General features: G+C 45.0%; 1 protein-coding gene across 1 annotated transcript in view; it reads left to right on the plus strand.

Annotated features, from left to right (window-relative positions):
* The window catches only part of LOC119480982 (NACHT, LRR and PYD domains-containing protein 12-like), a 705,305-nt gene that overhangs the window by 12,406 nt on the left and 669,407 nt on the right, over positions 1-23,492 (plus strand). The window contains exons 11-17 of the mRNA XM_037757651.1: positions 5,895-6,068; positions 13,076-13,249; positions 15,177-15,350; positions 16,519-16,692; positions 18,681-18,721; positions 18,903-18,949; positions 20,463-20,509. Coding sequence (XP_037613579.1) covers positions 5,895-6,068; positions 13,076-13,249; positions 15,177-15,350; positions 16,519-16,692; positions 18,681-18,721; positions 18,903-18,949; positions 20,463-20,509 — 831 coding nt within the window. The remainder of the gene's footprint in view (positions 1-5,894; positions 6,069-13,075; positions 13,250-15,176; positions 15,351-16,518; positions 16,693-18,680; positions 18,722-18,902; positions 18,950-20,462; positions 20,510-23,492) is intronic.

Here is a 23,492-nt window from a genome sequence, read left to right on the forward strand (position 1 = left end):
GCGGCCGACGAGGAGGAGGAGGAGGAGGAGGCGGCTCGCTCCGCACAGCCTGCGTCGGAACGCCAGCAGGGAGACCGCGCACCGCTCATACAGGCGCCGAAGCAGCGGGTCGCCCGGGAGACAGCGCGGGACGAGGGGACGCAAAGCAGAGGCAGAGACTCCATCAGCAACAGCTTTCTGGCTTCCAATGGATTCAGAAAGGACTTCAGGATAAATGGACATGTTAGTGAGTCAACATCAAGAGACTCTTTGAGCTTTAGCAGCCTTGAACACCAGATTGAAAGAGGTCTAAGGAAGGGCTTTCCAGAAGAGGAAATTATGGAGGCTGTCATACATGCTGTGAATCCTGGCTTGAAACTGAGGAGCTATTTAGAGGGGAAAATGGATCTCACCTTAGCCACTCTCAGACAAATATTAGGAACACACTATGCAGAAAAGGATGCAACAGTACTGTACCAACAACTGACAAAAGCTGTACAGGAACCTGGTGAAACTGCACTTGTACGAATGGAACAGGATTCCATTTGGCCTCACAAACGCACCTTCAGCTTTCCAGCGCAGTATGGAAGAGAGCCTGGAAGGTCTCAGAGACAAAACATGTATTCCATACTTGGATGATGTCTTAGTTTACAGTAAAACATTCACACAGCATGTTGAGGATGTGAGGTCTGTCCTCAAACAACAGCAAGCTTGGGGAATTAAGCTGAGGCCAGACAAATGTGACCTATTCAAAAATGAGGTACGCTATGTTGGAAGAGTGATTTCAGCTGAAGGCTATAAGATGGACAGTAAAGAAATCGCAGCTGTGCAAGCGCTTAAGACAAAACCCCCTACAAACATTAAAGAGTTGCGCAAACTTCTGGGTTTCCTGGGGTACTATAGAAGCTATGTGCAGGATTTCTCTCGTCATGCAAAATGCCTGTATGAACTACTCTCAACAGATGTAACCCCAAGTCCTAAGTCAAAGCCCACCTTTCGGTCAGCAGGGGCAGGACAGCTCCCCCCACATCAGAAAATAGTGTGGAGTGACACTCACCAGAAAGCCTTGAACTATCTAGTTGATGTCCTGACTAACCCACCTGTAATAGCTTATCCAAGGTTTGAAGATCCCTTCATTCTCCATGTTGATGCTTCAGAACAAGGACTGGGAGGAGTCTTGTACCAGAGGCAGGAAGGCAAACTCAGAGTTATTGGGTACGGCTCACGGACATTGACACCAGCAGAAAAAAACTACCACTTACATTCAGGGAAACTTGAGTTTTTAGCGCTCAAGTGGGCTGTTACAGACAGGTTTAGGGATTATTTGTTTTATGCCCCCTCTGTAACAGTATACAGTGATAACAACCCTGTTACTTATGTTTTGAGCACAGCTATACTGAATGCGACCGGACATCGCTGGGTGTGTGAGCTTGCCGACTTCAACATAACACTGAAGTACCGTCCAGGAAAAACAAATACAGACGCAGATTTCCTGTCCCGCACACCTGTGAGTATGGACTCTTATATGAGCGAGTGCACAGAGCAGTGCTCCCCTGAAGTTTTAAGTGTAATATTCAATGCAATACAAAAACAACACGAAGTGGACTGGGTTTCAGCCATTACATGTAGCCCACATGTTCAGGAGTTAGCTGCAGATAATCAGCCAGACATAAAAGTAACACAGCAAGAGTTACTACAGGCACAGTTGCAAGACCCTGTCATATCCCATGTACTCCAGTCGAAAAGGTCCGGGGAAAAACCAGACAAGAGGATCATGCATATGGAAGCAGCAAAAACTAAGCAACTGCTACATGAATGGAAAAGACTGTATGTTTCTCAAGAGGGTCTGTTGAAGCGCAAAACGGCGACCTGTAATCAAATTGTGCTTCCAGAAAAGTACAAAGAGCTTGTGTACAAGTACCTTCACTGTGAAATGGGACACTTGGGGGTAGAACGTGTCTTACACCTTGCTAGGCAGAGGTTTTATTGGCCTGGGATGCAAAAAGACATTGAGTTTTTTATAACCCAAGTTTGTAAGTGCAACATCCAGAAAAAACCTGCCGTGCATAGCAGAGCCCCTATGTGTCATGTACCTGCAACAGCACCGTTCGAAATGGTTTCTATAGACTATGTTCACCTTGAAAAAAGCAGGGGAGGGTATGAGTATATTTTAGTGATTATTGACAACTTCACTAAGTTTGCACAAGCCTACCCAACCCGTAACAAATCAGGCAAAACAGCAGCAGAAAAGATCTTCAATGATTTTTCTCTCAAATTCGGTTTCCTTGCTAAAATACATCATGATCAAGGCAAAGAATTTGAGAACCACCTATTCAGACGCCTGCAAAAATACTCTGGCATGACCAACTCAAAAACAACTCCCTATCATCCACAAGGGAACCCAGCTGAAAGATTTAATCGCACCTTGTTGTCAATGCTGCGGACCTTGGATGAGGAGAAAAAGGGGAATTGGAGTGACTATGTGAGTAAAGTCGTACATGCTTACAACTGCACAACCAGTGAAGCAACTGGATATTCTCCTTTCTACTTGCTTTTTGGCAGAAATCCCCGTTTGCCTATTGACTTGATCTTTGGAATAAATGATGAGGAAGGATGTAATTCACACCAGGAATATGCTCAAAAATGGCAGCAGCAGATGAAAGAAGCATATGACATTGCATCAAAAACCATCCAAAAGACTACAGCAAGAGGAAAAACGTATTATGACCAAAAGAGACAAAGTTCAGTGCTTTCTCCAGGAGACAGGGTCCTTGTGAGAAATATGTCAGAGCGTGGCGGACCAGGAAAACTGCGCTCATATTGGGAGGATCAAATACACATTGTGGTCTCTCAAAAGGGGAAAGACAGCCCAGTCTATGAGGTAAAATCTGAACGTGGCACAGGGAGAGGCAGAATCCTCCATCGCAACATGTTAATGCCATGTAATGCTTTGCCACTTCAGGAACCAGCTCAAAGCACTGTGAGAGGACAAAATCCTCATACTCAACAAAGAAAGCGACACAAAGAGAATACACCAAATGAGATATCAGAGGACTCAGAGAGTTCAGATGAGGAGGAATATTACTGGGCTCATAGACTGAGGCACCATCACCATCAGCCTGCAGAGCAAAATGTTGCACCTCCCATTACTCTTGAAACAGTACCTCAGCCTGAACTTGACGCTGAAGCGGAGGAGTTCAGAATGGATGCTCCAGTGCAAATGCTTGTGGACAATGACTTTACCGGAGATGTCACAGCTGGACATGACACTCAAGAGGTCGCAGAAACTGTTCAGTCTGAAGACCTGCCCAGCGAACAGGAGTCAGAGCCTTCTGACACACAGCCACGCAGGTCACAGAGGGAAAGACGACCGAAAGAAACATTGACCTATGAATCATTAGGTCAGCCTACTCGTCGTGTGGTGGGGCTTCACACTAACCCGCTGTATGTAAATGCACTGGTACCAGTATATGGACAATACAGTGTGCCCTGGCTACCTCCACAGATGTTTGGAACACAACTGGTTTATCCTGCTCTTGTTCCCGCAGGATATTACTGAAAGACTGCTAATGGGTTCATTATGGACTGTTGCAGATTATTCTGGAAGAACAGATACAGTAACATGGACTGTTTGTGAACTGAGTAGTTACTGTCCAGTATGGATGTCATGGGACAATGAGGACTGAGATAAATAAAGTATACAGAAGAAAAGAGTCTGAAAGTAATGTGAAGTTATCTACTGTGATTTAATTGTTGTTTAAACTTACCTGGTTTAAACAAAAAGAGAAAAAAAGATGCATTTAGTAAATTGCTTATATTTTCAAAACGTTACTCATATGGGATATGCAACTGAAAAGAAGTTTAGTCATAAACTATATAGTTTGGATTAAGATATGGCATATTTAAGTAATGCATATGGAATGTTTTTGGTACATGTGTGTATGATGTGAAGTGTATAGCGAAGTGACAGAAATGTTTTGTTCAAAGTATCAATTTAGTACTGTATATTACAACTGCTCAGAGTTAAGACTATTAAGTTTAAACACTGTGGTGTTATTTAAGAGCAGAGTGTGATGAGATCACATGGTATACAATAGTAATGTACACTTAAGGTAAAATCTGTTCAAATGCACTGAAGAACATTTACGTCTTGCTAACTTTCAGTGAAAGCCATTGCCATTATATGACATGTTAAATGTAAAGTGTTGTCTTAATGACGTAGTTGTATTGGTATTACATCCTATAGTCAGAGTTGCACTGAAATTGAATGCTAATGTTGAGGACAACATTCATTTGGCAGGGGAGGATTGTAGCACCTGAGAGATATATCATTTTTTATATATCTATTCCTAGTTACATTTATCTAATATGTCATTCAGTAATATGCTGTGATATTCAGTCTTTTGTTTAAATATGTATAAGTACACCCGCCAGCAGGGGGCAGGGTGAAACTCTCTGTCGTAAATGACTACCAGCGAAGAAGAAGAAGTTTCTGTTGTTAGACGGAGCCCTTGTTCTGTGAAGTGTGTGTGCCCGGTGCTGCATCGACAGCTAGTTTGATTTTGCCAGTTCTGCCGGTGAATTAATAAAAGTGAACTCTCTCTTCTACACCAAACCGTGTGTGTGAGTGGTGTAACACAAACTTTGATCTGTTCTTTTCAGATCATCTGTGAACATGAGCCATCTTTTCTCTTGTATGCAATCCATTTTCCCAGCGTTGTTCATGGGTCCTTGCTTTAGTCCTCAGATAATGGGTCAGCTTTTCCATAGAGTATATTTCCTCTTCCCCTGGCTCCAGGGATGCAGTTAACTATGGTAGCTCTGGCTCCAGGGATGCAGTTAACTATGGTAGCTCTGGCTCCAGGGATGCAGTTAACTATGCTAGCTCTGGCTCCAGGGATGCAGTTAACTATGGTAGCTCTGGCTCCAGGGATGCAGTTAACTATGGCAGCTCTGGCTCCAGGGATGAAGTTAACTATGGGAGCTGGTTTAACTTCACGTTTCTCAGAATAGAGCTGCCGATAACCAGAGTTGGTTTCTCAGCGGGTGTGTCGCTGAGTGGGGAGAATCTGTTTGAAACGTGGAGTGGTTGGTGGTGAACCGTGGGCTTCAGTTTAGGACTATGCTTCCTTCGGACAGTCACCCAGCCTCCCGGCTGCTCGAGGGCTGCCGGGGGACGGCTAGCAGGAGCTACGCTTGGCCGGTCCGCACCGGCTAGGGGCTGGCTAACTACAGAAGCTAATGATTTAGTTTCCATGGTGCAGAACCGGCTCCTAATTTACTAACCCTCGCCTCCAATGCAGCAAGTGCACTACATTTAATACATGTACCATTATCACTAAAGGAGGCAGAGGAATCACTAAACATGAGACACACAGAGCAGGAGAGAGCAGGAGAGGGAGAGAGAGAAGCCATCGCTAACTGCTAAGCTACTGCTATGCTACAGTACGATAGCCCAGCTAGCGTTAGCAGAGCTGAATAGCTTGCATCAACTGTGGGATTATGGAGAAGTCTCTAAAAAGGAGCGAGTTATGAGTGCTTCAGCAGAACTAGTGTAAGTATGAATGTAGCGGGTAATTAGCCGCTGTAATAAAGAGTAGAACTATATTGCCCTGGATGTGCTAGAGCAGCTACAGAACACTAGCAGTACACAGAAAGACAGGCAACCGGAAATGAGGCAATACTCTTACCGCAAGCACGTCAGCCTGAAGAGAATGAATGAAGGAGAGCTCTGTTTCACTGTTTGTATTTTACAGTTTTTAACCTGCATCCTGTTGGCTTCAGGTGTTTGGAGTTTACATTTTCTAAACTTCTACGTTCTAAACCTTCTTCAGCTCTGAACACATTATTAAACATTGAATGATTTCAAGCTGGAACGTTGTCTTCTAAACTTACATCATTTATTCTTTATTCAGATTGAGGAGCTGCAGTTTGTCAGAGATCAGCTGTGCTTCTCTGGCCTCAGCTCTGAAGTCCAACCCCTTCCATCTGAGAGAGCTGGATCTGAGAGAAAACATCCTGCAGGATTCAGGAGTGAAGCTCCTGTGTGGTTTTCTGGAGAGTCCACACTGTAAACTGGAGACTCTGAGGTCAGACACCATTTTTTATTTTTTATTTTTTTACTTTTTATTTATGTGTCTTCCAGTTTTATTACACTGAACAAATTTCACATCAAACATAAGAAAAAGATAAACTCATATAACAAAAACAAAAAAAGGGGGAGGGGGGGCACTACTCTGACATTACAAACTTTGATCTGTTCTTTTCAGATCATCTGTGAACATGAGCCATCTTTTCTCTTGTATGCAATCCATTTTCCCAGCGTTGTTGATGGGTCCTTGCTTTAGTCCTTAGATAATGGGTCAGCGTTTCCATAGAGTATATTTCCTCTTCCCCTGGCTCCAGGGATGCAGTTAACTATGGTAGCTCTGGCTCCAGGGATGCAGTTAACTATGGTAGCTCTGGATCCAGGGATGAAGTTAACTATGGTAGCTCTGGCTCCAGGGATGCAGTTAACTATGGTGGCTCTGGTTCCAGGGATGCAGTTAACTATGGTAGCTCTGGCTCCAGGGATGCAGTTAACTATGGTGGCTCTGGTTCCAGGGATGCAGTTAACTATGGTGGCTCTGGGTCCAGGGATGCAGTTAACTATGGTGGCTCTGGTTCCAGGGATGCAGTTAACTATGGTAGCTCTGGCTCCAGGGATGCAGTTAACTATGGTAGCTCTGGTTCCAGGGATGCAGTTAACTATGGTAGCTCTGGCTCCAGGGATGCAGTTAACTATGGTAGCTCTGGCTCCAGGGATGCAGTTAACTATGGGAGCTCTGGTTCCAGGGATGCAGTTAACTATTGTAGCTCTGGCTCCAGGGATGCAGTTAACTATTGTAGCTCTGGCTCCAGGGATGCAGTTAACTATGGTAGCTCTGGCTCCAGGGATGCAGTTAACTATGGTAGCTGGTTTAACTTCACGTTTCTCAGAATAGAGCTGCCGATAACCAGAGTTGTTTTCTCAGCGGGTGTGTCGCTGAGTGGGGAGAATCTGTTTGAAACGTGGAGTGGTTGGTGGTGAACCGTGGGCTTCAGTTTAGGACTATGCTTCCTTCGGACAGTCACCCAGCCTCCCGGCTGCTCGGGGGTTGTCGGGGGACGGCTAGCAGGAGCTACGCTTGGCCGGCCTGCACCGGCTAGGGGCTGGCTAACTACAGAAGCTAATGATTTAGTTTCCATGGTGTGGAACCGGGCTCCTAATTCACTAACCCTCGCCTCCAATGCAGCAAGTGCACTACATTTAATACATGTACCATTATCACTAAAGGAGGCAGAGGAATAACTAAACATGAGACACACAGAGCAGGAGAGAGCAGGAGAGGGAGAGAGAGAAGCCATCGCTAACTGCTAAGCTACTGCTATGCTACAGTACGATAGCCCAGCTAGCGTTAGCAGAGCTGAATAGCTTGCATCAACTGAGGGATTATGGAGAAGTCTCTAAAAAGGAGCGAGTTATGAGTGCTTAAGCAGAACTAGTGTAAGTATGAATGTAGCGGGTAATTAGCCGCTGTAATAAAGAGTAGAACTATATTGCCCTGGATGTGCTAGAGCAGCTACAGAACACTAGCAGTACACAGAAAGACAGGCAACCGGAAATGAGGCAATACTCTTACCGCAAGCACGTCAGCCTGAAGAGAATGAATGAAGGAGAGCTCTGTTTCACTGTTTGTATTTTACAGTTTTTAACCTGCATCCTGTTGGCTTCAGGTGTTTGGAGTTTACATTTTCTAAACTTCTACGTTCTAAACCTTCTTCAGCTCTGAACACATTATTAAACATTGAATGATTTCAAGCTGGAACGTTGTCTTCTAAACTTACATCATTTATTCTTTATTCAGATTGGAGAACTGCAGTTTGTCAGAGATCAGCTTTGCTTCTCTGGCCTCAGCTCTGAAGTCCAAACCCTCCCATCTGAGAGAGCTGAAGCTGAGCTACAACAGGCTGAAGGATTCCGGAGTGAAGTTGCTGTGTGGTTTTCTGGAGAGTCCACACTGTAGACTGGAGACTCTGGGGTCAGACACCATTTTTTTTTTTTTTTTTAATTTTTAGTTATGTATTTTCCAGTTTTATTACACTGAACCAATTTCACATCAAACATAAAAACAAAGATAAACTCATGAAAATAAAACAAAAAAGGGGGAGGGGGGGGGGCACTACTCTGACATTACAAACTTTGATCTGTTCTTTTCAGACCATCTGTAAGGTTGGCCGAGTGGCTCAGTGGCTATTAATCTGGTAAGCCTGCGAGAGTGTGCGACTCATAAAGTTGGGACCCTGATCTGTCAACACCTCCTTGGGAATCCCTACTTGAGAAAATAATTTCAGCATGGCTGAGGCTACCTGCTTAGCTGTCACTTCTCTCACAGGGAAAGCCTCAGGGTATCTGGTGGCATAGTCACTAATGACCAGAATAAACTTGTTCCCTGCCTGGCTCCTCTCCAACGGGCCCACTACATCTACTCCTATGCGCTCAAATGGAGTACTAATGACAGGAAGTGGGACAAGAGGTACAGGGGCAGTAGCTTTCCCTGCTGTCAACTGACATACTGGAAAGGTTTTACAGTATTCTTTGACCTGGCTGTACATCCCTGGCCAGTAAAACCTTTTGGAGATCCTCATAAAGGTTTTCATAAAGCCTAAGTGACCAGCCCAAGGGACTGTGTGACCTACCCTTAAAACTTCCTTTCTACAGGACATGGGAAGGACTAGCTGTCTACCAACATCACTTTGTCTGTAAAGAAGGTCATTCTCAATTACAAACTGCTCACTGAGGGAAGAAATTGAGGGGTCCTTCTCTGCCTCCTTAAAACAGTGTACCAGAGTGGAGTCTTCACGCTGCTGCTTAGCGAGGTCAATGGGCAACGACTCTACCTGTAGCTCTGGGCCTGACAGTTCTTGCCCTGTCTGCTCTGTTAGCTGCGGCATAAATTCCTGCACTTGCTGTCTGCGCCTCTCCAATCTGTCCTCCTGTGTGACTGTGGGCCCTACTACCACCTCTTCCCCATGAAATGGCAATAACTATAGTGTGTCCATTTGAGTTTCTGGTATGCTGGGAAGGGGTGCTGTTACTGGCCCTGCCTCAGGTGCAATGAATGGCTCTGCCTGCTGTGTCACTAACCCCACTGGTGGCGGTGCTTCAGGGGCTTGATCAACTGCAACCTGCTTTGTTTTAGAACGTGTAACTGCACCACAAAACCTTCCCTTGCTCTCATGGATGAGGTCATATAGGATTGGTAGATCTGTCCCTAGCAGGATGGGGTAGGGCAATTCTGGGGCAATACCAACTTTCATGAGGTAAACCTGTCCTTTAGCCTCAATGTAAACCTCAGCTGTAGGGGGCTGTTCCTCATGTCCATGGACACAGATGACTGAGACTGTTTCTCCCTCAGTCCACAACTCCCTCGGCACAAGCTGAGACTGAACAAGGGACTGAGAACATCCTGTGTCTAACAGGGCTGTGTGGGGTTTACCATTTAACTGCACCGTGGCCAGAGGAGATTGCTCTTCAGAGGGAACAATTAACTCAGGTCTAGGGACATAACAGAGACTGGTGGCTTTGTGTTTTCTAATGGGGCAAACTGGATGTGTATGGCCTGACTCACCACAATTGTAACAAACCACCTGTGCCTTGTCACTTACCTGAGCCTTGTTCCTAGCACTCTCCTGGAACACTGGTCTGCTAGGTCTATGCTGACTAGGAAAGAAAGTGACTGGACCACCCCCTTTAACCATTACCTCAGACTTACCCCTCGCCTGGCGCAGTCCAGCGTAGTGGTAGGCCCCTGGACTCTTGTGGGCCGAGACATAGATGTCGACCAGCTCCGCCGCTTTTGCCGCTGTCTCAGGATTGTGTTCTTTGACCCAGGTCTTCACCTCTGGGTAGAGGATCCTGAGGTACTGCTCGAGGACGATCTTCTCCAAGATGTCTTCCTTACCAGCGGCATCGAAGTCCACCCACTTGCAGAATAAGTCCTTGAGGCGGGTATACAGCTCCTGAGGGGACTCGTCAGCTGGAATGTCCAAGGCCCGGAAGCGCTGCCGATAAGAGTCTCTGTTTACTTCATATTTCTTCAACACTGCCTCTTTCAGTCTGTCATAGTCTTGAGTGTGAGCTGGGTCCATAGCTACAAAAGCACTTCTTGCTTTACCAGTTAACAAGGGAATTAGTCGGATTGACCAGTCTCGTCGCGGCCAGTTGTACACAGTTGCCAATCTTTCAAAAGTTGTGAGAAAATGTTCAATGTCATCGGAGTCCTCCAACCTCCCCAGCTTTGGTTCTCCTCTTGGCACCCTACTTGACCCAGATGATGGCAGCTGTGACGTGCTTGTTTCCATGAGCTGGTCGACCTGGTGGGTTAGGATGCTGAGCTTATGCTCCTGCCTTGCATTTTGCTCCTCCTGCTTCGTTTCCCTCTCCAACTGAAACTGCATGAAAGTTTCAAACATTTTGGCCAGGTTCAAAAAACTTGCCTCCGGGGAAGTGGTTGTGTCCACTATACACTGGAAGGCTTCCTTGAGATCTCCCCCTGTGGCACCCTCTTCCTCAGGCATGTCTGTTTGCTGCTGCTGCTGTTGCTGCTGCCGTGTCTGCTGGATTTTTGGAGGCATTCTGCCTGTTTTTCCTTTTTCTTCTGACACCACATGTAAGGTTGGCCGAGTGACTAAGGCGTAAAAACTGAGAAAAATTCCAGTTAAGCAGTCCAGGTGTATTTATTAACAATAGTGGAAACCAACAATCCAGTGCAAAAATATGTACAGTGCAGGCCTGGCATCCAAGAAACAGGTTTTTCAAAAATAATGAAAAATAATAAGCAAAATTACAAAAATATATAAAGATACAGCATAGGCTATGCCCCTTTAAATTTTGGGCCCTTGCAGCTCTCCAATCTGGCTTGTCTCTCATCAAAGGTTTGCCTTCCACTGACTCACATCCAGGTATTCTGCCTCCTCTTTTATGAAGCTGGATCCTACTAAGTAATCTTGATAATAATTAATAATCAATCAAACAACAGCATAATAATATCTAGTCCAAAAAATAGGACATAATTCATAGTTAAATTATAAAACATTTAATTTAACATTTTGAGGCAAGTAATTATTCAAACTAATTAAAATTACATTGCCTATTGTCAACCCCCCAAAACACCCCTCCAACTCTGCTGTACTTGGTGCCTTCTCTGGGAACCCCCCTTACATAAGCTATTGGTACGCTCCTGTTCGGTTTCGGCAGTCCAGGTCTAAACCAAGGAGCGCATCTACAGCAGAGAAGAAAGGGTGACAAACATTTTACTGAATATACATTTTACAATAAATGGAAATGTTCAATATCAATACTTATGCCTGTGTGTAATTCATTTATACATTTATGCTTTGTAACACTATGACCCCCATTAAGAAGTGTAATACTTTGTCGGCGGGCCTCCCGACATTTGAGAAGTACTGATGCTACGGTAACACTTAACAGCGACACCTCCAAGCCGGCTTGATATATTATATGATCGAGGTGGCGTTACAGTGTGTGTGCGTTGCATCCTACTTTATAGGGCACGGGCTAACCCGTGACACCATCTGTGAACATGAGCCATCTTTTCTCTTGTATGCAATCCATTTTCCCAGCGTTGTTCATGGGTCCTTGCTTTAGTCCTAAGATAATGGGTCAGCTTTACCATAGAGTATATTTCCTCTTCCCCTGGCTCCAGGGATGCAGTTAACTATGGTAGCTCTGGCTCCAGGGATGCAGTTAACTATGGGAGCTCTGGCTCCAGGGATGCAGTTAACTATGGTAGCACTGGTTCCAGGGATGCAGTTAACTATGGGAGCTCTGGTTCCAGGGATGTAGTTAACTATGGTAGCACTGGCTCCAGGGATGCAGTTAACTATGGGAGCTCTGGTTCCAGGGATGTAGTTAACTATGGTAGCACTGGTTCCAGGGATGCAGTTAACTATGGGAGCTCTGGTTCCAGGGATGTAGTTAACTATGGTAGCACTGGTTCCAGGGATGCAGTTAACTATGGTAGCTCTGGTTCCAGGGATGTAGTTAACTATGGTAGCACTGGTTCCAGGGATGCAGTTAACTATGGTAGCTCTGGCTCCAGGGATGCAGTTAACTATGGGAGCTGGTTTAACTTCACGGTTCTCAGAATAGAGCTGCTGATAACCAGAGTTGGTTTCTCAGCGGGTGTGTCGCTGAGTGGGGAGAATCTGTTTGAAACGTGGAGTGGTTGGTGGTGAACCGTGGGCTTCAGTTTAGGACTATGCTTCCTTCGGACAGTCACCCAGCCTCCCGGCTGCTCGGGGGTTGCTGGGGGGCGGCTAGCAGAAGCTACGCTTGGTCGGCCCGCACCGGCTAGGGGCTGGCTAACTACAGAAGCTAATGATTTAGTTTCCATGGTGCGGAACCGGGCTCCTAATTCACTAACCCTCGCCTCCAATGCAGCAAGTGCACTACATTTAATACATGTACCATTATCACTAAAGGAGGCAGAGGAATAACTAAACATGAGACACACAGAGCAGGAGAGAGCAGGAGAGGGAGAGAGAGAAGCCATCGCTAACTGCTAAGCTACTGCTATGCTACAGTACGATAGCCCAGCTAGCGTTAGCAGAGCTGAATAGCTTGCATCAACTGTGGGATTATGGAGAAGTCTCTAAAAAGGAGCGAGTTATGAGTGCTTAAGCAGAACTAGTGTAAGTATGAATGTAGCGGGTAATTAGCCGCTGTAATAAAGAGTAGAACTATATTGCCCTGGATGTGCTAGAGCAGCTACAGAACACTAGCAGTACACAGAAAGACAGGCAACCGGAAATGAGGCAATACTCTTACCGCAAGCACGTCAGCCTGAAGAGAATGAATGAATGAGAGCTCTGTTTCACTGTTTGTATTTTACAGTTTTTAACCTGCATCCTGTTGGCTTCAGGTGTTTGGAGTTTACATTTTCTAAACTTCTTCGTTCTAAACCTTCTTCAGCTCTGAACACATTATTAAACATTGAATGATTTCAAGCAGGAACGTTGTCTTCTAAACTTACATCATTTATTCTTTATTCAGATTGGGGAGATGCAGTTTGTCAGAGATCAGCTGTGCTTCTCTGGCCTCAGCTCTGAAGTCCAACCCCTCCCATCTGAGAGAGCTGGATCTGCATGAAAACAAGCTGCAGGATTCAGGAGTGAAGTTGCTGTGTGGTTTTCTGGAGAGTCCACACTGTAGACTGGAGACTCTGAGGTCAGACACGATTTATTTATTTTTTGTTTTTTACTTTTTATTTATGTGTTTTCCAGTTTTATTACACTGAACAAATTTCGCATCAAACATAAAAACAAAGATAAACTCATAAAACTAAAACAAAAAAGGGGGGGGGGGGCACTACTCTGACATTACAAACTTTGATCTGTTCTTTTCAGATCATCTGTGAACATGAGCCATCTTTTCTCTTGTATGCAATCCATTTTCCCAGCATTGTTCATGGGTCCTTGCTTTAGTCCTTAGATAATGGGTCAGCTTTTCCATAGAGTATATTTCCCCTTCCCCTGGCTCCAGGGATGCAGTTAACTATGGTAGCTCTGGCTCCAGGGATGCAGTTAACTATGGTATCTCTGGCTCCAGGGATGCAGTTAACTATGGCAGCTCTGGCTCCAGGGATGCAGTTAACTATGGTAGCTCTGGCTCCAGGGATGCAGTTAACTATGGCAGCTCTGGCTCCAGGGATGCAGTTAACTATGGCAGCTCTGGCTCCAGGGATGCAGTTAACTATGGCAGCTCTGGCTCCAGGGATGCAGTTAACTATGGTAGCTCTGGCTCCAGGGATGCAGTTAACTATGGCAGCTCTGGCTCCAGGGATGCAGTTAACTATGGCAGCTCTGGCTCCAGGGATGCAGTTAACTATGGTAGCTCTGGCTCCAGGGATGCAGTTAACTATGGCAGCTCTGGCTCCAGGGATGCAGTTAACTATGGTAGCTCTGGCTCCAGGGATGCAGTTAACTATGGCAGCTCTGGCTCCAGGGATGCAGTTAACTATGGTAGCTCTGGCTCCAGGGATGCAGTTAACTATGGCAGCTCTGGCTCCAGGGATGCAGTTAACTATGGCAGCTCTGGCTCCAGGGATGCAGTTAACTATGGTAGCACTGGCTCCAGGGATGAAGTTAACTATGGTAGCTCTGGCTCCAGGGATGCAGTTAACTATGGTAGCTCTGGCTCCAGGGATGCAGTTAACTATGGTAGCTGGTTTAACTTCACGTTTCTCAGAATAGAGCTGCCGATAACCAGAGTTGGTTTCTCAGCGGGTGTGTCGCTGAGTGGGGAGAATCTGTTTGAAACGTGGAGTGGTTGGTGGTGAACCGTGGGCTTCAGTTTAGGACTATGCTTCCTTCGGACAGTCACCCAGCCTCCCGGCTGCTCGGGGGTTGCCGGGGGACGGCTAGCAGGAGCTACGCTTGGCCGGCCCTCACCGGCTAGGGGCTGGCTAACTACAGAAGCTAATGATTTAGTTTCCATGGTGCAGAACCGGCTCCTAATTCACTAACCCTCGCCTCCAATGCAGCAAGTGCACTACATTTAATACATGTACCATTATCACTAAAGGAGGCAGAGGAATAACTAAACATGAGACACACAGAGCAGGAGAGAGCAGGAGAGGGAGAGAGAGAAGCCATCGCTAACTGCTAAGCTACTGCTATGCTACAGTACGATAGCCCAGCTAGCGTTAGCAGAGCTGAATAGCTTGCATCAACTGTGGGATTATGGAGAAGTCTCTAAAAAGGAGCGAGTTATGAGTGCTTAAACAGAACTAGTGTAAGTATGAATGTAGCGGGTAATTAGCCGCTGTAATAAAGAGTAGAACTATATTGCCCTGGATGTGCTAGAGCAGCTACAGAACACTAGCAGTACACAGAAAGACAGGCAACCGGAAATGAGGCAATACTCTTACCGCAAGCACGTCAGCCTGAAGAGAATGAATGAATGAGAGCTCTGTTTCACTGTTTGTATTTTACAGTTTTTAACCTGCATCCTGTTGGCTTCAGGTGTTTGGAGTTTACATTTTCTAAACTTCTACGTTCTAAACCTTCTTCAGCTCTGAACACATTATTAAACATTGAATGATTTCAAGCTGGAACGTTGTCTTCTAAACTTACATCATTTATTCTTTATTCAGATTGTGGTGCTGCAGTTTGTCAGAGATCAGCTGTGCTTCTCTGGTCTCAGCTCTGAAGTCCAACCCCTCCCATCTGAGAGAGCTGAAGCTGGATGACAACAAGCTGCAAGATTCAGGAGTGAAGCTCCTGTGTGGTTTTCTGGAGAGTCCACACTGTAAACTGGAGACTCTGGGGTCAGACACCATTTTTTTTTTTTTTTTTAACTTTTTATTTATGTATTTTCCAGTTTAATTACACTGAACAAATTTCACATCAAACATAAAAACAAAGATAAACTCATAAAACTAAAACAAAAAAAGGGGGGCACTACTCTGACATTACAAACTTTGATCTGTTCTTTTCAGATCATCTGTGAACATGAGCCATCTTTTCTCTTGTATGCAATCCATTTTCCCAGCATTGTTCATGGGTCCTTGCTTTAGTCCTCAGATAATGGGTCAGCTTTTCCATAGAGTATATTTCCTCTTCCCCTGGCTCCAGGGATGCAGTTAACTATGGTAGCTCTGGCTCCAGGGATGCAGTTAACTATGGTAGCTCTGGCTCCAGGGATGCAGTTAACTATGGCAGCTCTGGCTCCAGGGATGCTCGGGGGTTGCCGGGGGACGGCTAGCAGGAGCTACGCTTGGTCGGCCCGCACCGGCTAGGGGCTGGCTAACTACAGAAGCTAATGATTTAGTTTCCATGGTGCAGAACCGGCTCCTAATTTACTAACCCTCGCCTCCAATGCAGCAAGTGCACTACATTTAATACATGTACCATTATCACTAAAGGAGGCAGAGGAATCACTAAACATGAGACACACAGAGCAGGAGAGAGCAGGAGAGGGAGAGAGAGAAGCCATCGCTAACTGCTAAGCTACTGCTATGCTACAGTACGATAGCCCAGCTAGCGTTAGCAGAGCTGAATAGCTTGCATCAACTGTGGGATTATGGAGAAGTCTCTAAAAAGGAGCGAGTTATGAGTGCTTCAGCAGAACTAGTGTAAGTATGAATGTAGCGGGTAATTAGCCGCTGTAATAAAGAGTAGAACTATATTGCCCTGGATGTGCTAGAGCAGCTACAGAACACTAGCAGTACACAGAAAGACAGGCAACCGGAAATGAGGCAATACTCTTACCGCAAGCACGTCAGCCTGAAGAGAATGAATGAAGGAGAGCTCTGTTTCACTGTTTGTATTTTACAGTTTTTAACCTGCATCCTGTTGGCTTCAGGTGTTTGGAGTTTACATTTTCTAAACTTCTACGTTCTAAACCTTCTTCAGCTCTGAACACATTATTAAACATTGAATGATTTCAAGCTGGAACGTTGTCTTCTAAACTTACATCATTTATTCTTTATTCAGATTGAGTCTCTGCAGTTTGTCAGAGATCAGCTCTGCTTCTCTGGACTCAACTCTGAAGTCCAACCCCTCCCATCTGAGAGAGCTGGATCTGAGCCTCAACAAGCTGAAGAATTCAGGAGTGAAGGTGCTGTGTGATCTTGTGGAGAGTCCACGCTTTAGAGTGGAGTCTCTGGAGTAAGTAGACAGTCGGAGTTGGTCCATGCTGGTTCCAGCAGTATTGCACTAAACACTCAACAGTCAGTGTGTTACTCCCGTGGGGTATCTCTGCAGCTCCACTGTGTGGACAACCAACCAGTAAAGCCTGGTTTATGGTGAAGTTGTGAAGCCGGCGTGAGGTGCGCTCGCCAGGAAATTACGTCATCGTGACTTTTGCGTGGTGTGCGAAGGCTCCGTAAGTTGTTGTGGATTCTGTAACCACGCGCCGACTGCGTGCGCCGTCTTTCATTTCAACATGGACGCCTTCGAGGGAAGACTGGCCGAGCAGCTTTGCCTGTAAAGACATCTTTACAACTGTTCACTGAGAGACCGCAGAGACAGTCACATGACCACGGGACAGTCACATGACCACAGAGACAGTCACATGACCACGGAGACAGTCAATTGGCCGCAGAGACAATCACATGACCACAGAGACAGTCACATGACCACGGAGACAGTCACAGGGACAGTCACATGACCTCGGGACAGTCACAGGGACAGTCACATGACCACAGAGACAGTCACATGACCATAGGGTCAGTCACATGACCACTGGGACAGTCACATGACCACAGAGACAGTCACATGATCACGAGACAGTCACATGACCACGGGACAGTCACATGACCACAGAGACAGTCACATGATCACGAGACAGTCACATGATCACGGGAACAGTCACATGACCACGGGGACAGTCACATGACGACGGGGACAGTCACGTGACCACAAAGACAGTCACATGACCACGGGGACAGTCACATGACCACGGAGACAGTCACATGACCATGGGGACAGTCACATGACCAAGGAGACAGTCACATGATCACAGGGACAGTCACATGACCACAAAGACAGTCACATGACCACGGGGACAGTCACATGACCACGGAGACAGTCACATGATCACGGAGACAGTCACATGACCACAGAGACAGTCACATGACCACGGGGACAGTCACATGACCACAGAGACAGTCACATGACCACAGAGACAGTCACATGATCACGGGACAGTCACATGACCACAGAGACAGTCACATGACCACAGAGACAGTCACATGACCACAGGGACAGTCACATGACCACAGAGACAGTCACATGTCATTAAATATTATAATAATGAAATATTCCTCACGCTGGGTAAAAAGAGGTTTTCTGCTGCAGGCTGTGAAAGAATCTGAGAGATCGTTTTGTTAAAGATAAAAAGGTCTGATGTAAAGAGCGGCGACCCGAGGGGAAGCACCGAGAGACAGGAAGTCATTTAGACTTGGAGGTCAGGAGGTCACAGTAATAATTACAGTACACAGATGTAATGTTTGGCGGTACGTACGTCGGTGTTTACTACTGTTGCCAGGCAACCTACCTTCCTCTCCGGTACCACTCGTTGACTTCTTGTTGATCCACTTGATATCTTGTTTGTACGCCTCATGGCGTTTCGGAGCATACTGCAGCGAACAACGCTCTGAGCATAAACGCCTCTGTGTATGCTCGTAGCGTGCTCGTCATCTACGCAGGCCCTCGCCATGGCGTCTCACGTGAGTACAAACAAAGCTTAAGAGTTGCTAGTGCAGCAACAAGGATGAGAACCCTCACAGCCAAATTACCAGAGGTCCTTCTACTGGGATTCAAGGTATCTCTACTGGGAATCGACAAAAAGCCAGCTGATAATGCAAAGCAACATTTTACAGTCAGTCAGCAATGTTTTTACAGACGTGTGAATTTACAGTCGAGTGAAAAGTGTAGTTAGTTGTGTTTTCTTTTGATGTGTGTTGGATCTAGACTAATGACTAGTTCTTTCCTTTAATGTAGGACCAGAACATGATTGTCAGCAGTCAGTTGTAGTCTTCATGGTGCAGATATGATGAGAAGCATTTCATTCTGATAGATTGATGCTAACTCAAAGAACGGACAATTATTTTAAACTTGTTCTATAACTTTTCTGTCTGTGTTGATCTCTACAGGATCGACAAGAAGGACTACACAGCTGCCGGACACAAAGAGTGTGAGTATTGAAACAACTTCCCCCATTCATCAAACTATTGTACATTCACATCTGATCTTAAAATCAGAATGTCCTCATTGTACAACAAAACTGTTACTCAGTTCCATCTTTGTTCCAGATGTTAAGATCACGTCTATTTGAACAATATTCATTTTTTCTCTTTCACTTTCATGTGACTCAGATGTCAAACTGAATGAGGGAATAAAGCTACCTGAGGACGACGAAAAGGTGAGAAAGGAGCAGTTGTACGGTGTGAAATCCTCCAGTATGAACCATGGAGGACTTTACTTGGACATTTATCAAGGATCTACCACTGAAGAACTGTAGTGTATTACACCTGCAGGCAGACATTTATTTAATGACTAAAGTGGTGGACACACTGCCCGCATCAGGCTCGCGTGAGTCTCGCGTGGCGTGTTGTTTTTTTATTTCGGCGTCCATGTTAACAGGTTAGAGTGGACACACTGCCCGCATGAGACGCGTCAGACGCGCGTCTATTTTATAGAATAGAAGGCTCGCCTATTTTACACGCGAGCCTCTCGCGTCTCGGCTGCGTGTCCCAGTAGCAACAGACAGTGAAGGTGATCTATTGACAGTATATGAACATCATACCAGCTACATAATACAGTTTACATGTCTAGACATCTGTAGAATATGTCACAGACAGTGAAAGTGATCTAGTGACTGTATATTAACTTCATACCAGCAAGACTTTACTACAGTTTCGAGGTTTATCTGTAGAATATGTTACGGAGATGAAAAAAAAGTAAAGTTAAGTAAACTTGTTTTTAAATCAACACTTCCTGCTTTCATTTCGAAATAAAAGCCCTAAAGCGGGTTTTCTTTACACAGAATTCCTTCATTTGTTAACACGAGGCTTTTATTCTGAAATATGTGCTGGACAGTGATGTGGAACTTGGAAAGCATCATAAATGAATACAGTATGGAGTTTTAATTGTGGATTATTACTATTATTTACTAATTACCACACGTTTCTGAACCTTTCTCTGTCTAAAATAAATATAAATTATATTTATCATGAAGTTAAATGGCCATTAAAAGGCAAACTCTATGTAGAAAGAAAGGGCTGTCAGCAGCAGCAAAAACACAGCTGACAGGTAGCAGATACGCTCCCGACAGGCAGCTAACTCACGTCTAGTGTGAACACCCTAGGTGTGCATCACGCGGCCACGACGCGACGCTGCCGTCAGGCGAGCCTGAAGCGGGCAGTGTGCCCACGGCTTCAAACTGCATTCACCTGCAGATGTTAATAGTGTGGAGTAAAGATCACTGAACTATCATTTATTTACTAAACTTGGCCTCTGAGCTCTCGTCGCTGGCAGCACCGCGATCCGTCCTGGTGCTGGTGCTGGTACTGGTACTGGTACTGGTACTGGAGCTGGAGCTGGTGCTGGTGCTGGTGCTGGTACTGGTACTGGAGCTGGAGCTGGTGCTGGTGCTGGTACTGGTACTGGTACTGGATCTGGTGTGTTAGTAAATCAGGAGCTAAATACATGGTGATTATTGAGAGCCATGTTCTTGGTGTAGTTGTCCTTCTGTGTAGTCTTCTCTAACACACCTCACACTGTCACTCCATTGAAGTCATTTCCTCTCTGACTCATACAGGGTGCTTGAGTTGAGTATTGTCAGTGTGGCTCTAGTATTTCATCACTTTATTAAACACTAAGACAAGTTGGTATTTCTATTAAAATAACTAATTCTGTTCCTTTTTTGATTCCAGGCTCCAACATCCTTCTCACCTGAGCAGACAGCTGGATCTTCATACAGGTAATCGTATAAACTCTGGACCCAGAGTGTGTCATATTGATTGCCAGAAACTATATTTAGTTTTGGACAAAACCAACTCAGTGTGACAGGGTGGCTGGTGCTAGCCTGCATCGCTCACACACAGGATCCACACCAGACATGGACTTGGCTAGCTTTACTTTAGACCAGTGGAGACGGTGTGAAACCTTTGACCTGGATAATTGTATGTCGTCAGGAAATTGAAGAGGAATGTACCCTATCTGAAGCCTTCTTCTAAACGTTATCAGGAAACTGTGTCCCCAAGTCTTCCTCCCACTGAATCCTTCACTAAGTTGAAGGTTCCAAATGATGAGAGTTTAATAAGGAATGAACAACACCAATAGAGCGCTGCAGGGATGACGTATTTCTGTAGAACAACCAGGAAGTTAGCATCACTCTGGTTCCCTCCTCTAACAGCCAATGGTCAGTAGGCGGTGCTTTTATACCAGTTGATCTCTTATCTGGAACATAACTTGCTGCGGAGCAGGTCAGGTGTTCAGCATCAGTTACCATGGCAATCTACCCCGGTAAGAAGTGAACCACCATCGTAGGACTGAAAACCCTGAAGGGTTAACCCTGAAGTTACCTCACTGACCCTAACTCCTGCTTCGTAGTGCCGGCCTCAGAAGGAAAAAGCTAACGTTAGGCTGTAAACAAACTACACCGCAGTCACATGAAGGCGAGTAGACACAACGAGGCTGTAAAGGAGGACGAGACGGCGTGATGACGTCTAACAACCGCCTTTTTTAAGACACGTAAAAGCTTCAAAATTCACCAGTGGGATATTTATTGATGTATTTTATGTCATAGAACAAAATACTACTGAAGCACTGTAGTCTTGTCACAGCGTCCTCTGAACCCCGAGTCACAAAGTCAAATATGGTCTGAAAAATCTACAGAGAAGTCTGGAAGTCTCTGAAATGTAAAATGTGTAGGAACCCTGTAATAGACGAGGCCTTGCTGTATATAGAACATAATCTAATGTAAGGCACATTGAACAGCAAGTTGGTATATCTGAATAGTTTCAACCCAAAGGCATATCATATTCTACAGATATAGAGAACTAAAAATCCCCACAAAGAAAGAATCATATATAGTAGGGCTGTCGAAGTTACCGCAAAACCGTTTTAACGCCACTAATTTCTTTAACGCATTAATGCAATCGATCTTTCAGAGGTTGTAGTGGGCTCATATGAAACTCTAAAACCTGATGAATCTATCGGTACCAACCATGTCATACTAGCTCGTCATGAAGGAGGTTAAATAACGCTCCAAACTTACGCTACATTTTGGAGAGGAAAAACTGTCATGTCCATTTTCAAAGGGGTCCCTTGACCTCTGACCTCCAGATATGTGAATGAAAATACATTTGCATAAAGCAGCATATTTGTCCACTCCCATGTTGATAAGAGTGTTAAATACTTGACATATCTCCCTTTAAGGGACATTTTGAACAGATAAAAAATGTGTGATTAATTTGCGATTAATCATAATTAAATATCTGAATGGATTGACAGCCCTAATATATAGTAATAATTTGTGTTGAGGCTCAGTTTGCATTCAAGATTATTTTGACTAGTTTATATGTGAATTTGCATATGCTTGATATATGGACATACATACCGATATTGTAATATTGTCTTTATTATACCCCCGCGACAACGTAGTCGGGGTTATATAGCGCTCCGCGTGTCCGTTCTTCCGTCCGTCACACTTTCATTTTCAGAGCAGAACTCGGAAACTATTTAACTTACGAACTTCAAATTTGGTGTGATGGTTGACAGTGTGGTCTAGTTGTGTCTTTTGGGGGTTAGAAGTCCAGGGTGTACAACATTTTCCAAAAGAGCGAAACCTTTGGTCCTTCTTTAGTAGGGGTCAAGCAGTGAGCGGGGGGGGGGTATGTGAGCCATGCTCACTTTTGCCTTGTTAATGTGGTGATATTGATTTGAACATATCACCAACCCTGAAGGGTGTTAAGTCTCATCTGTCAAGGTCAACAGATACAACCCTGATGATACATAAGTGATAACGTTCTTTTTAAAACAGGCTTTGCCTCTTAAAAAGGATTCTGTTTTTCCTTCAACAGGTTTGGGTTGAGGTGGCAGCAAACTAACGAACTCTGCGCTAGCATCCTGCCCAGGAGCAGGCCATGGTTCAACCTCAACATCAGAAATTAGATTTCAACATGGAGCTGTTTGGCTCCAGTTTATAAGCACAGATAAAGATGTGTATGGTGGTGATATGTCCCACCAACTTTAAAGAAAGCATGTCATATCCCAACCAACCTCGTTTCCTTGCTGAGGCCTCGACTAAAAGAGAGAGACTAACAGGCCAATAAATGCTGGTTATATCAGTTTGGCCCTCTTTGTCCTACAGCTTCAGGTGTCCTGGTCCAGGTGTGTTCCAGTGTGCTTTGACTGGACTGGTGTTTGTCATGGCTCAGGAGGCGGAGCTACTGTACAGGACCGTCCAATGGGATGAGAGCTTCCTCCAATCAGCTGGCAAAATGGCCGCAGGGCCGCTGTTCAACATCAAGTGTTCTGAGGATGCTGCTCTCCGTCAGCTCCACCTCCAACACTGTGACACAAAGGAAGGTAAAGACATTGTTCAAAAGTAATCAGTAAAATTGCAAAAATGTTTATTAATGTGAACTTTGTTGAGATTAGCTGCATTCGGTGACGTGTGAAAATATATATATATATATATATATATATATATATAAATGTAATGGATTTTATGCACAACGCTAAATGCACACATCCACACAGATCACACCTGGAACAGTAAAATAATAATGAATTCAAAAATAGGAGGTAAAGAATAGAGGTGAAGTGGCACATCCTCGGGATGCTCCAGAGTTAGAGGCAATAGATTGTGGCAAGTGGTAAGAAATGAATTGGGTAGATGAACCTGTTGGCATTAAAACAAAAGTTTAACAGCTCTTTGCTTTCACAGCATTGCTCTG

The sequence above is a fragment of the Sebastes umbrosus genome, chromosome 21 (genome assembly GCF_015220745.1).
Source record: "Sebastes umbrosus isolate fSebUmb1 chromosome 21, fSebUmb1.pri, whole genome shotgun sequence".
Lineage (NCBI taxonomy): Eukaryota > Metazoa > Chordata > Actinopteri > Perciformes > Sebastidae > Sebastes > Sebastes umbrosus.